The following is a 14,828-nucleotide window of genomic DNA, read 5'->3' as shown; positions in this document are numbered from 1 at the left end:
GTAGGTTATCAATAAACACATTAATGACATAATTATTCCCTGAAACTATTTTGCTCTCAGACAACTTTAAAATATTTGAAATATTTTAATAATGATGGCTAAAATTTGTCAATTGCTTACTACATTTTAAGTACTATGAGAATTATTTGATACACATTCACAATAATCTTTCAATGATCTTCTGAAAAAGGCACTACCATTATCCAAAACTACGGGATGTGTGGCAGTGACCTAATATGTCAACTTGCGAAGGGGTGGAGTCTAGCCTGTCAATCAGGCCTCTGTGAGCATGGCCTTCTCCTGAGGATTCTGGGAACTCCTATCTTCCTCCTGGGAGGTGGAACACACTCTCTGCAAGACATTCCTGTTGGCAAGACACATATTATAAGGTGACCAGATTTAAAGCGGGACACCATTGACCAGGGGTGGGGTGGTCTATATGGACCAAATAGACCATTCCCTAGCTTGTCGTGCATTCTTTCCAAAAATCAGGACTGTCACACCAAAAGCAGGACGTCATGTCACTTTACGTGACATGGAGCTACACTGATTGAGCAAGACCCTGAAGCTAGAGGAGCCACGTGGATCTGAGATGATTTGCTTCCACTGCCAAGGGAGCCACAAGACTTTCCACCCACTGGCCTGTGATCGTCCTGCATTCGGCATCACTGCACGTGTTGTGTGAGTCTGAAGAGTAATTTATAGACTGTATTGGGTATATGGGCTAATATCGGATTTATGCACTTGATCTGGACTGGGTTGGGATGTTTTCTTAATATGCAATTACTCTTGGATATAAAGTTTTTTCTTATACATATATGAGTGTCTATGAATTTGTTTCTCTAGTCAACCCAGATTCACATAGGATGATCTCTGCTTACAGTAAAACTCTCAATATTTATTACTTGTTGAATAAACAAATGAGTCTATTTCCCTTTCACATGTGAAAAGACAGAGACTCAGAGAGGTAAGACATTTCCAAGGTTGCACAGTAGCAGAAATCAGAGCCCAAACTACCACTAGATTATCGTGGCTCTAAAATGCACAGCTACATACAAACCCACTTTCTAGATCTTACCCTGAAGTAATACCCCTGTATGGAGCTCAATAATACTGATGACCTAATTCTTAAAGAAAAATGGAAATAGCTGTGAACTATCAGTGGATAACAACATACCACTTATTTACAGAAAACGGTTTGTCAAGTGAAGTTCATATAGTGGTAATTTATCACTTTAAAAATCTGCAGTATAAGCTTTCTATGTATTTATCACACCAGTAAATGTTATTTGCTTTGCCTGAAAGCTAGGTAAATAATAACATATACACTTCTTTAGCTTATGGCACATAGCACCAAAACATTAAAATGACCATGCTATTCCATACTAAGCAAAAAAGTGTAATTATTTACCTATGTTTAGACAAGCGATTAGTTTTTATCCATAAGAGGAAATTTTAAACAGCTCTAAAAACTTTGCTCACAAACTGATTTAAAAAAAATTATTATCTAAGCATTTAATAGCTCAGATTCTAATGTAGTGAACAAACAAATGCAAAGTTTCACTCCAAACCTACAAAGGGGTAGAAATTACTTCAAAGAACTTTCTTGTCCTTATTTAATGTAATCCTATGGTACTGTTATCACAACAATGTGCTTTGCTATTAAAATTTGAATGCTAAAAACTATTATTTCTCAAAAGCCATTATAATAGGTTTCAAATTGGAGCATCAAATTATTACTAATGTGCTCCAGAGAACCCACAGTATTCCTGGTAGTAAAACATAAATGGTTCTGACACTGAGCAACTAAAAGTGACTATGCATTATGAAATGAGTGAATCCAAAGAAAAACCCTGTTTTACACTTTTTATTCCTTCCTTGTTTTTTATTCTTTCCCATTTCCTTTCTAATTTCTACTTTTAAGTTTTTGCTACACTGCTCCTTCATTTCTTTCTAATCATTCCTTCCCTACTTTAACATCCTAGATGTTAAACAAAAAACATGTATTTTTAAGTGGTGTTTATTACATGTAAGATTTCAAGTAAGGTGATGCTTACAGTCTAGACAGAAATAAAGGCATGTTCAAAACTAGAAATTACAAGAAAGAAGCTACAATCATTGAAAACTTACTTATTGGTGGGATAATATGGTAAAGCATTTTTAGAAGAAGTGGAACTTGAACTAGACTTGATGTATGGATAGGAGCATGCAATATATGGCAAACGGGGATTTCTGGAAAAGGAAAGAAAACTACTAAAGGGAAGAAGGTAGGCATTCACTGGTGTTTAGTAAGAAAACTTCCAACAGCTAAAAAGCATAGGATGTTTGAATTAAGATGCCACTTCTACCCATAAAATGTTAAAATACCTAATTTGGGGAGTTGAGATCTAGATAAACCAATAAATGAGATTACTCAAAAAAATATCCATATGGAGTTTAAATTCAGAGCCAACTTGAAAAGAATTATTGTTTGCTTACTTTGCCCAACCAATTTCTCAAAACTAAGGGATAATTCAAATTCCTGTCTGATACTCAGTGCTCTATATTTTGGCTTTGTAGTATATTCTTTATAGACATCTACATTCCTCAATCTAATCGTTGACCTATAATAAGCCCTACATCCTCATCATTATTATTCTGCCTACAATCTTTTGCTCCTTTAACTTCAAGGTATCTGTATCATACCAGTTGTTTCACAGGGCTTTCCTCAACCAGATCTTTGAACCTCTTGAGCACTCACTGGTTCCACCACTAATTTTTGTACTTTCCTGATATTGCCCATTTTCTGTCAAAATTGAATTTATAAATATAAAAAAGTAAGGCTAGAAGTCCTAGTAGCACAATGATAAAATCACTTGGCTATTAGCTAAAAGGTCAGAAGCTCAAGTCCCTGTGTCTCCACAAGCGAAAATACCTGGCAAACTGCTTCCCTAAAGATTTACAGTCTGAAAAAAACCATATACTAGGGGGTACCCCCCCCCAAAAAAAAACAACACAGGAAAAAGCTCCACTGGGCAGAGCTTTCACAGTACACATTTTTCCCCACTAGGCAACTTGTAAGTACAAGTACACCCAGTGGTGTCACCTGGGAAATTTCTCTGGTCACAGTGAATTTTTTTGTGAAAGCAGTTTTGGTGGAACCTTGTTTTTTGAGATGGCAATTTAAGGGAACAGTATGAGGCTGTGAAATTGTGTTTCCTGCTCAGAGAAATGCCACAGAAACTGTTGTGACGTTGAACACACAAGTGTACGAGTGGTTTTCTCATTTCAAAACACTGTGAAATGTTGATTGATGACAAACCTCATTTTGGACATCAACTTCCTGAAAAGACAAAAATGTCGACAACATCCATGCACTTGTGCTTCAAGACCATGACCGACAACGGACCACTGAAGAGATGGGAAGGTTATCTGGACTATCTTGGAGCTCAGTCCAGCGAATTGTAATGAAAGATTTGGGAATAAGGGTCGCTGTGAAATGTGTGCCTTGGGTTCTGACTGACCAGGAAAAAGAGCGTCAAGTGGTAACATGCTGTGCTTTGGAAGAACAGCTCTGAAGTGACCCAGGCTTTTTTTCCCCCCGAAGGTCATTACTAATGATGAGACATGGTGCTATTCTTATGACCCCAAAAGCAAGCATCAATTAAGCCAGTGGAAGGGGCCATTGTCACCTCACCCCAAAAAAGCTCGTCAAGTGAAATCAAAGATCAAGACAATGCTCATTTCTTTCTTTGGTGTGAGGGGGGTAGTGCATTTGGAGTTTGTTCTACCAGGTCAGATTGTTAATCAAGCTTTCTATTTAGAGGTTCTGAAAAGACAGCAAACAGTGTACAACAGAAAAGGCCTGATTTGTGGCAGATAGGGGATTGGTTTTGCCACCATGACAGTGCACCGGCTCACACAGCCATCTCAGTGCACCAGTTTTTAGCCAAAAACCAGCATGCCTCTCTTGCCCAACACACCTTACCTCATTCCATGCAACTTCTTTTTGTTTGAGCAAATGCAGAGGGACATGAAAGGGGAGCAGTTTGATGTAGAAGAGGTGAAGAAACAAACAAGGGAGGTGCTGTCAGCCATCCAAACAGATGAGTATGAAAAATGTTTCCAAGAATAGAATCACAGATTTGGCAAATGTGTTAAGTGTAATGGAGAGTGCTTTGAAGGTGATAAGGTTGTTTTGTAAAAAAAATATAAATACATAGCTTTGGAGGAGCAGGGGGGGGGGGATTCCAGTTTAGAGGGTTCCCCTTCATATGTTGTTGTTAGGGGCCATTGAGTCAATTATGACTTATAGTGATCCTGTCTACAACAGAAAGAAACCATACCCGGTCCTTCACCAGCTCACGATTATAGTAACTTTTTGAGCTCATTGTTGCAGCCACCGTGCCAATCATCTGGTTAAGGGTCTTCCTCTTTTCACTGCACTTCCACTTAACCAAGGTGGCACAGTTAAGAGTTGGGCTGCTAACCATAGGGTTGGCCATTTAAAACCATCAGTTGATCCCCAGTAAAAAGATGAGGCCTTCTACTCCCATAAAGATTTACAACTCGGACACTCACATGAGCAGTTCTACTCTGTCCTACAGGGTTGCTAAGGCAGTTGAGTTTCGTTTTCTACTTTACCATGCATGAGATTCTTTTCCAGGTCTCTCCTGGCATTTCTAAAGTATGTGAGACAAAGTCTTGCCCTCATTGCTGCCAAAACGCATACTGACTATTCCTCCAAGGCAGATTTGTCTGTTCTTTGGCAGTCCACAGTAGTCAATATTCACCAGTACCATAATGCATCGCTATCTCCAGTACCATAAATCTATTCTTCAGTTTTCTTTAATCACTGCCCAACTTTCATATGCATATGAGGCAACTGAAATTACTACGGTTTGTGCCAGGCACACCCTGGTACTCAGTGACATCCATGCTCTTCAACACTTTAAAGAGGTCCTGTACAGATTTACCCAGTGCAACGAGTCTTTGATTTCTTGAATCATGCTGCTTTGAGCACTGATTATGGATCTAAGTGAAATGATATCCTCAATAACTTCAACATTTCTATTTTTTATGTTGTTTACTAATCTAGTTGTGAGGATGTTTTTGTTATGTTGAATTGTGATCCACGCTGGGAGCTGCAGTCTTTGATCTTCATCAGTGCTTCAAGTCATTTTCACTTTCAAGCAAGCAAGATTGTGTCATCTGCATAACATGAGTTTTTAATAAACTTTCCTCCAATCTTGATGGCAGGTTCTTCATATAGTGGAGCTTTTTGGGTTATCTGCTCAGCATAAAGACTGAGTAAGTATTGTGAAAGGATACAAACCCCAACAAATACTTTTCTTAATTTTAAACATCTTCTTTTGATGTTTCCTACAATGTTCAATATTTTGGCATACAATCTTTCAATATTGCAACTCAAGGCTTGAATGTTCTCTCCAGTTCTTTCAGTTTGATATATGCTGAATACATTCTGCTTTGGGTTTTCTAACTCTGGGTCATTGCACAATTCATTATAATACTTTGTCTTCTTGAGTTACCCTTTAAAATTTTCTGTTTAGCTTTTACGTACGTCCTCATTTCTTCCATTTGCTCTCAATACTCTAAGATCAAGAGGAAGTTTCATAGTCTCTTCTGACATCCACTTTGATCTTTCCTGTTTTTATGTATGATGTCATCCCATAGCTTGTCATGTTTTCTGTCATTAAAATTTAATGAGTCAAATATATTCTTGAGATGTTCTAAAAATCAGGTAGGATAAACACAAAGTTGTATTTTGCTCTCATGAACTTGGTTTAATTTCCTTCAACCAGAACTTACATATGAGCAACTGCTGGTCAACTCCAGTCAGCCCCTGGCCTCATTTTTGCTGCTGATACAGAGCTTTTCCATCAGCCGTCGATTTGATTCTGACTCACAAAGACCATTTAGGGCAGAGGAGAAATGCCCCTACGTTTCTAAGACTGTAACTTTTTAAGGGAGTAGAAAGACCTGTCTTTCTCTCAGAGTGGCTGATGGTTTTCAACTGTTGACCTTGTGGTTTACAGCCCAATGAGTAAACACTACACTACCAGGACTATTATATCTTTCCCGGGATGTGGTCAATTTGGTTTTTGTGTATTCCACCTGGAGACGTCCACATATATTTATATTATTATTTAAAAAAATAAGAAGTGTGGGTCTTGCAAAATTTTACCAAGTGATCTTCAGCTTATCACCAAAGCCTTATTTTCCAACTACTATTCCGTCATGTTTCTAATTTTTTGCATTCCAGCCACCACTAATTACCAATGCTTCTTGATTACACATTTGATCAATTTTAAACTAAGAAATTTGGTAGAATTCTTCAATTTCTTCATTAGCTTTAGTGATTGTTACATTAATTTTAATAGCAGTTGTACTGACTGGCTTTCCTTGAATGAGGATTATCCCATCATAAACAGTATTATACTTCTACCTTGAAGAACAGAAAACCATATGGGGTAGAGTTTTATTCTGTCCTACAGGGTCACTAGAGAAGTTCACAGGGGCTAGTTACTCTGTCCTATAGGGTCGCAATGAGTCAACATTGACTCAATGGTAGTGAGTTTGGTTTGGGGTCCCAGGGTCACTATGTGGCACATGGAGAGTTTAAGACTGTACAGTTATGTGACAAATGCTATGGCAGTATAAGTATTAGGAAACACAGAGAAAGTATTTAATTCTGCTTTGATGGAAGAAATAAAGAACTTATTAATAAAAAATACTGCAAAATCGTTTCATCAGTTCAAAATCTCATATATGAAAAATTTACATGATCAAATAAAAAGGGAAATACAGTCTTTTCTAAGAACTACAAAATAAACAGAAGTAAAATATTAAAACCAAGTGTTAAATTTTGTGCTTCTCCAAATTTCTTTCTTTTTCTTTGGGGGCGGGGCGTGGGGGGGCATCCCCCAGGACTCCTAAATGATGGTATAGAATGATAAACCCATTAGAAATGAAAAATATTGTTTGATTCTGGGTGTTAATAGCTTTACTCCAAGCCTGATACCACTCTTCATATAATCCATCTCCTTGGATTCTTGGCTCAGCATATAAATTGAACAAGTATGATAAAATTATACAATCCAGACACACTTTTCCTTATTACAAACCCCACAGTGTCTTTGTTCTATTTCTATGACTGCCTTTGGCTTGAATACAAGTTTTGGATGAACACAAGTAAGTGTTCTGGAATTCACATTCTTCATAATGTTATCCATAATTTGTTAAAATCAATAAAACTTAGGTATGGCCCTTTTCTAACCAAAAGAGCTTAGAGTGATTAAATTGATAGTAAATATTCATCAACACCAGCAGGTTAATAAATTAACTCTAAGGATGAAAGTTATAGTGATAGAAGCTGTCAACTTATTCAAAGGCAATGGAGTTTTATCCATATTTAGTCTGCCATCAAGTAGATTCTAACTCACAGTGACCCTATAGGGCAGGATAGAATTGTCCCTGTGAGTTTCTGAGACAATAACTCTTGATGGAAGTAGGAAATCTTTCTACCATGATACCATTAGCATATAAAAAGTAATTGATATCAGACAAAGGTGCTTATTCTACAACACATTTTAGCCCACAGCTAATTCACTATTGGTGAAGTTTAAAATAAAAAAAGGACATCTTTTAAAGCCTTAATGTTAAAAAAATAATTTAGCCTCAGAAACCCAAATGAGCAGTTCTATTTTGTCTTACAGGTTGGTGGAGTCCAAATCAATCGATGGCAATGGATTTGGTAAGGGAATTGTGTGTAGAAGGTGAATGAGGAATAATAGTTAAAATGGAGACATGAAGGACGAGAACAATATGCAGGAACACGTGTAAAATGCAGAAATTCACAGGAGATAATAATTTCAAGCAGAGGCAATCAAAGTATGAAGGAACACCTGCACAACAAAATATGCTACCATAAAGGAATGCAAACTAATTTTGTAAATAGAGTGATATTGGAGCAGAGCCACACCAATCTGTTTACCTACTGTTCTGAACGACTATGTGAAGGCTCCCTCATGATGCAGTGGTGAGTCATGTGGCTAAATGTCGGCAGTGGGAATAATCCGGAGTGTAGCCTTAGGAATAACTACCTGGGCTGCCCCAAGTAGGGATGCGCTCAGTGGCAACAAGTTGGGTCTCTGGTTTACGACTGCCAGTGCCACACAGCAAACAGCACGCTAGTTTCAAGAGAACAGGCACGCTGCAAAACCAAAAACATTGACTATCTGGCCCCTCACTGAGGAAGTTTGCCAACCATTGCCTTATTGTGTGCTATAGTGCAGCATAGTACCCTTCTGTGTCACTAACATAAACGGAACAAGAAATGATCAAATGGATTCACTAAGATATTTCAATAACGCAAAAGTGAAAAAGCACTTTTTCTAAAGAGATCTATACCACGAATAATGTTTTAAATTCTTAATTAAATTTGATATTTGAGGATAATTCTAAGACTGAATAATGTTAATAGACATCAAAATCCATTTATCGTATTTTTTTTTCAATGTAGTGATGAAGACTGTTCTTACATGTACCAGAAACAAAAAATTGGGGCAGAAGACTATGACAGCAGAATATAGAGATTTACAAATTAAAATATTGACAAGTATGTGCCTCTGATTATATATGTTGTATACACTCATAATGGGAATTTTACATAATACCAGAAAAAAGTATGCATTCTCATAAAAGAAATGCTAACCTTTTGGCTTATTTTCACCCTTTACTTTTTCTAAACTTTTCTTTAAACCAGCAGAACATTTTGTATTCTAAATTTTTCACTTAATATGTTATTTTTCTCTTATGGCTGAATAATAGACTCTCATCATACAGACATACCATAATTTACTTAGCCATTTTACTCATGTTAAACTCAAGTTTTTCCTTGTTTATTATGGATTAACTCTGTGCGAAAAACATTATATAAGCTACATTCTCAGTTTTCTTAGCTTAGCCTCCTAAAAAAGAATTTCATTAATATTGAAAGAGAATGAATTAGATGCTAAAGATTAGTCTCCTTAGGTTTAATAATAACAATATTTTCACACATTCAAAACTTTCTTTAGGTTTACATTCTTTCTAAAATACCAATAAAAAATTTAAGTGCGTATGCCAAACAATATTTCCTCATGCAGATCATAATTTAAAAATCTCTAGAAGCTTCTACCAGAAATAGGCAGAACAAAATATATTAGCTCTTTTCTAAGTTATGCATAATCAACTGTTCTAATGTTTTTACTACATGTACTTCTTTAGACATCAGTAGGCAATAATTCTCTAGACTTTCACTACATGCACTTATCTAGACATCAGTAAGCAATAATGCTACATACGAAGCAGGAAATACTTCTCGAAGAATGCCAAGACATGACTGCTTCTACACAGAAGGTGATCAGAAAACACCGACTGGAGTAAAATGCACTTTCAGAGCCAAGGACATTTTACACTTGAGTAGATTACTGAGTAAAACTATAGTTACAGGGTCGGAGTCTGTGCTTAAAACCTACTTACTTTACTTAGAGACATCAATAATTAATAATTATTTTATAAATATCTGTTGCCTCAGCTCTCTCTTACCAGCAAATGAGCTATAAACCATTCCTCTTACCAGCAAATGAGCTATAAGCTGAAAGTGCTGACAGCAGCTAGAAGATATAATCTTGGTTTAGATAGAATTTAATACACCTGCCTTCAAGAATGCAAATCCTACACAATTAGAGTTACAGTTTCTATAACCATGATTTCGCATCTCAATATGATTTAAAGATTCTTTCAAATAGCAGCAAGAAACACCAAAGTTACCTTCAGCAAAATTCTCAACTTAACATTTATTCTTTTTTCCACCTGTATATCACCTCATAAAAAAAGGATGTCTTACTTGGTAGTCATTTCCTGAGTTGGCTGATTTTGAAGCAGTAACTGTTTTGTGAAACAGTAAAAGCCTAGAAACAAGCTACGTAATATTCAAGGAGACTAATCTGAATTGCCCCCATCCTGTTTGTGAACTTTATCCAAGTAATAGCAAAATTATAAAGATGCAGTTTGATTACTGAAGGTGATAAGCAAATTAATCAATAGCAATTCATCCATGATAGCTATGCCAATAGATGCACAATCATTTTGTGAGCATATTAAACCAAAATACTAAACCCACTGCTATTCAGATTCCTGGCAAGCCTGTAGGAGAGAGGAGAACCACTCGTAAAGGGTTTTCAACACAGATTGGAACTTTACGGGAAAGTCAGCCTTATTTTTCTTCAGGGGAGCAGCTTTGGATCACTGGCCCTATGGTTCACAGCGCAATGTTCAACCCACTGTGCCGCCTAGGCTCCTTGAGCAAAAAATATGTTACAGATTGGCACCTTTCTGATGTGCCAGTAAAATAAAACTAAAATTCACTCATAACCATGACCTAAAATATTAAGGATAACAGAAATAAAATGACCAAGAAATTGAGAAATCCAAATGAAAATAAAAAATTTTTAAACCTGATTTTAGCTTAAGTGAATTATAAATATGTTCAGTATTACAAGTTAAAAACAAATGCTATTAAAAGCATTTGCCACCTATTTCAATTTCGGTTCTCTCTAGATCAATTAAATGGCAAATATTGGCTCAGCTTCATTATCAGATCTGTTCTATAAACCTAATTCAACACTTACAAAATGAATTATTTAATCTTACTTTGAAATTCAATTCTCCTGGTAAATGATCTAATGGCTTTCTTTGGTCTTCACTTTCCATTTATTAGGAGTAAGCACGAACTACCAAGCATATAGCTAGCTTTGTGGCTAGCTGAAGCTATTCTTTGCTTATATTTTAATTTTTAAAATAAACTATTATAAAACTGCAGCTCTGACTCGGTGTAGATGTGTAAATGTGTAATGACTGCACCATGGGTATGCAATTTTTAATAGGTACTATCAAATTGTTCTCCAAGTGGCTAAAGCAGTATTTTCACCAGCAGTTAAGAATTCATATTTCCCACACCCTTTCTATTACGTGACTCAACATTTGCCAATCTGATAGGGGGAAATGATCTCACTGGTCTTTTAATACTGTACTTTCGCTGAGTTCTGTATGAACTACCTATTTTCTAAAGAGCATACATGTGCTAGTACTTTTCTATCAGAATTCCTTCTAAGAAACAAACTTTAAATTAAAATAAAAAGTAATTCAATAATCCCTCTACCTTGGACCCTTCTCTAATAAATATTATTTTACCTTCCTGGGTTTTACATAAATTAAGCTAGATATGTTTTAGTCTGATATAAATAGCCATGCTAAGCAAATACTGACATACAGGTTAATCAAGGTTCTTCAATACCACAACATAGATTGCGACGTTGATATAACTAATGCTCATTCCAGTCTGTGTCGGTTCTGTGGAAGTAGAGTGATATACTGAAATTAAAATTCTAAAATTAATTGGACAAAGGTAAACAAAATATACTGAAAATAGAGAAAAGAATGAATATGTATAGAGGTACAGATGTTAAATTTGAAGTTATCAGCTATAAGGAGTTAAATATAGGGAGAGGTGGATAAAAGGTAAAGTTATTACGTGCGCAAAGATAAGAATCCAAGCTAGGACAAGGAATATGTTGCTGAGAAAGCAGCCAAGTGGAAAAAAGGCAGAGGACCCAATCTCAGGGTACACCCGTGAGGAAACCCAAGAAGAGCCAAGAGAGAACAATTAAATAATGAAGGCAGCCAGGTCAAGTGGTTTTTAAGATGGGATAATGGTTGTAAAGTTAACCAAGCACTGCAGGGAAAATGGGAGCACAGATCTCTACTGTAAGGTAAAAGCATAGTACAATTCCAGTCTAAACCAGGACTGTAACTCAGATTGAAGAGGATGATTGATGTTGCATTCTAACATAAGCAATTTGTTTATAGCCTATCTCCTTCAGTATGTAATACAATAAAATAAAAAGCCCAAACCAAGGAAAGAAGAGAAAGCAAACGGACCGGCCAAATGAACTAATAATTGCTGGGGCTAAGCAGTAAATTCACTATGCTTACTGGTATAAACTGGGAAAAAAGGTAAACTGAGCTAACCAGTTTCATATAAAAAGTACAAAACTTTCCCCAGAAATAAAAAACAAGTAGTTTCTCATGAGTGAGACTAAAAATGAACAAGCTTCACAGAAAATGAAGACAATTTTATTCTCATTTATTGAATAACAAGGCACCTTGGTGGTGTAGTGGCTACATGAGGGGCTTCGGTCTGCATGGTCGGAAGTATGAAACCAGGCAGCTCTGCGGGAGACTGGCTTTCTACTCCTGTAAAACAACTACAGCCTCGGAAACCCACAAGGGGGTCACACTAAGTCAGTCAGTACTGACTCGATAGCAGTGAGTTGGTTTGGTTTATTTAACAAACACATGTAGCACTTACTATGTCCCAAATATTGTTCTAAGCTGCTCACAAAAAGTTAACTCATTTTAATTTTCATGTGGCTATGTCTTTTCAAAATCTCTCTAACATCTGGCAGAGAAATGGGTGCTGGCATTCCAGGTGGCTTGCTGATTAAGGGATGACCTCTGCGTTGGAAGCTGAGCTTTAGAAGGATAACAGGATCAAATGAAAGCTTACCTCACAGAATAAGAGAAATGATCACCACACAAAGGCAACATGGAAGGGCCCAAGGAGGAAAGCTACATTTGGCTGTCAGATCTTTTAGAAGATAAAAAAAATTAACTTTCACAAGGTTAAAATGCTTTTTTCACAAGGTTTATTTGCTAAAGTGGAGACAGATGAGGTTCATTCTCAACCCAAATCCTTATTTGCCGGCTCGCGGGGTCAATATTGCTCCTAAACCTGTCCACCTGTTAGTCCAAACTCTGGCATCAAAAATCTTCCTTCTTCCCAGTGAGGTAAACAAGCCCATCTTGCTTGCCATTCAAACTCCCAAAGCTCCTGAGCAAAACTGTTTGAGGACTTCCCTCCCTAAGGCTGCTTTTCTTTGTGTGTCAGGGTGGAGGGTAGGGGGTGTGGGGGGGATGGGGTGTGTGTCAGGTGGGAGGCTGTTTTTAATGCTGGGCTGCCAATTTGGAACTTATTGCTAGGAAACAAATTTTTCTAAAGTGGGCAAAAAATCCAGAAGCTTCTGGGAAACACATAAATCACAACTTCCTATCAGCAAGAGGAACAGATCCAAAGACACAATGTCAATGGAAAGCAGTTCTCATCCCATAACCTGTAAGGTGGTGCATGCTTATAACTTGGGCTGCTAAAGGCAAGGTGAGTGAGCAGTTCAAAATCACCAGTTGTTCCTAAGAAGAAAGATGAAACTTTCTACTCGCATGAAGAGTTATAGTCTGAGAAAGCCACAGGGGCAGTTCTACTCTGTCATTTAGGGTCGACATGAGTTGGAATCAACTCAATGGCAGATAAGTTTGGATTTCTGGATCCTGCAAGGCTCGTTTTCAAATGGGACTAATTGCCATGTTGCAAGGCCAGGTCTCTCTGGGCACCATGTAGGAATTTAAATGCTTTTTACATGTTTGATGAGCCAGATTATGTTAAAGTAAGAGTCTGGAGTAAGATTAAGTATACACATATCCTATTCCCTAAACACAATAGAAAGGTACATATTTAACAATTCTACCTTTTTGACAATTGATGAGATTGGAGTCATCAACCCCATGATGTTAAATAACCGACATTTGGTGATAATGCTATTTTGTGGCAGAAAACCATCAAATGTTGGCCATTCTCAACTTTTTTTTTAATGTAATAATTTTCAGTCTGGGAAAACAGCAACTGGAAAATTTTAGGGAGGGCCCAACTGCAATTACAGGAACCATTAAGCAGGTGGGATTAAAATGCCAAGACATTTTCGATTTCACTTGAGGGAACCTGGGATTAAAAGGATACCAACGGGTCACATGGTGTCAAAACCACGTCAGAAAAAATAGTAAGATATAAGGAAAGCACACAGGTAAATGTTTACCTATGTTGGGGAAGCAAAGTCTGTATTCATTTAGATTCCATAGGACTTATGCATTCAAAAAACGGCCTCACCTATTATGTGGGGAAAACCCCGATTCTGTTAGGAGGGTGACCTTCCGTGCACGTATAGATTCCGCCTATCACAATCTACCTAACCCACATTTATCATTGAGCTAGTGTTTTACGTCACATTTCACCATGGCCGTCTTGACTTCTATTTTTAAAAATTCACCCATCTCCCTCCCGGAAGGCATCTCACAGGCCAGCGCAGGTCCCCAGCTGTAACAGGTGGTCTAAACTACGGGCCCCATCCTCTTGGCCCCGGGCCCCATCTTCTCGGCCACGTGATCCCCTTCTTCCTAATCTCGCTCTGAGACCGTATTTCCGGTGCCCCAGATGGCTCTACCCTTGCGTGGAAGAGCCATCCCAGAAAGCGCAGGCATGCCCCGGCGCCACATCAGGGCTCCAAGGAGGTGGCGGCGGAGACCGCGAAGGGGCAGGCTGAGCGGAAACTCGAGCTGGAGGAGCACACGCTCTGCCACCGACTCCTAAATGTCACTCGGTGGAGATGTTCGCATGGCATCACCCACCAGGGGCTGGGCCGGAGGCCAGCTGCTGTGGCCGGGCGCCACGCAGGACCCGGCGCAGAGCCCGCGCCGGCCGCTCGGCGAGGTGGTGGCCCCGGGATCCCCGGGTCCTCGGCCGGCCCCACCCGGGCAGCTCGCGCCGGGAGGGAAGGGAAGTGGGGCCGGGTGGGGAAGCGCGGGCGGGGCCGGGCCTAATCACATGGCGCAGACGGCGCAGGCCGCCCGCATCTTTCTTTCTTTCTTTCTCCGGCCTCCGCTCCAGCGCAGCCCAG

The 14,828-nt window shown here is 38.4% G+C and overlaps 1 protein-coding gene across 1 annotated transcript in view; it reads right to left on the bottom strand.

Annotated features, from left to right (window-relative positions):
- GLS (glutaminase) overlaps positions 1-14,828 on the bottom strand; it is an 83,120-nt gene that overhangs the window by 67,635 nt on the left and 657 nt on the right. Inside the window, exon 2 of the mRNA XM_013004348.2 lies at positions 14,560-14,747. Within this exon, the coding sequence (XP_012859802.2) occupies positions 14,560-14,747 (188 nt within the window). The remainder of the gene's footprint in view (positions 1-14,559; positions 14,748-14,828) is intronic.

The sequence above is a fragment of the Echinops telfairi genome, unplaced genomic scaffold (genome assembly GCF_000313985.2).
Source record: "Echinops telfairi isolate 266 unplaced genomic scaffold, ASM31398v2 ScPeMD7_3;HRSCAF=10, whole genome shotgun sequence".
Lineage (NCBI taxonomy): Eukaryota > Metazoa > Chordata > Mammalia > Afrosoricida > Tenrecidae > Echinops > Echinops telfairi.
The sequence above is the reverse complement of the archived record's forward strand: the minus strand, read 5'-3'. Positions and strand labels throughout refer to the sequence as shown.